At 58.8% G+C, this 308-nt stretch overlaps 1 protein-coding gene across 1 annotated transcript in view; it reads right to left on the reverse strand.

The window, feature by feature from the left end:
* Window positions 1–308, reverse strand: part of LOC119589297 — a 19088-nt gene that overhangs the window by 4012 nt on the left and 14768 nt on the right. The window contains exon 4 of the mRNA XM_037937920.1: window positions 108–262. Coding sequence (XP_037793848.1) covers window positions 108–262 — 155 coding nt within the window. The remainder of the gene's footprint in view (window positions 1–107; window positions 263–308) is intronic.

Genomic DNA, 308 nt, shown 5'->3' on the forward strand with positions numbered 1-308 from the left:
AAAGAGAACAACACACCAGCATTCACTCCTCGTTTTCGAAACACCCTCCCTTCCCCCCCTTCCCCTCCTCCCCCCACCCTCTTCGTCCCCCGCCCTCCGACACTCACTCCTGCTGGGGCTTGGGCGGCGGCGCCCTGATCGCCTCCAGCCGGGTCTTGGTCATGTAGGCGAACATATTCTCGTAGCGAACCACAGGACTCCGCTCTCCCTTCTCGCCGAACTTCTTGCAGATGTTTTTCTGTCCGTCGGGGCTGAGAAAGATCTGAGGGGGGTGGGGGGGAGGCTGTGAGTGTTTAGTTATATCTTTA

Source organism: Penaeus monodon, chromosome 25 (assembly GCF_015228065.2).
Source record: "Penaeus monodon isolate SGIC_2016 chromosome 25, NSTDA_Pmon_1, whole genome shotgun sequence".
Taxonomy (NCBI): domain Eukaryota; kingdom Metazoa; phylum Arthropoda; class Malacostraca; order Decapoda; family Penaeidae; genus Penaeus; species Penaeus monodon.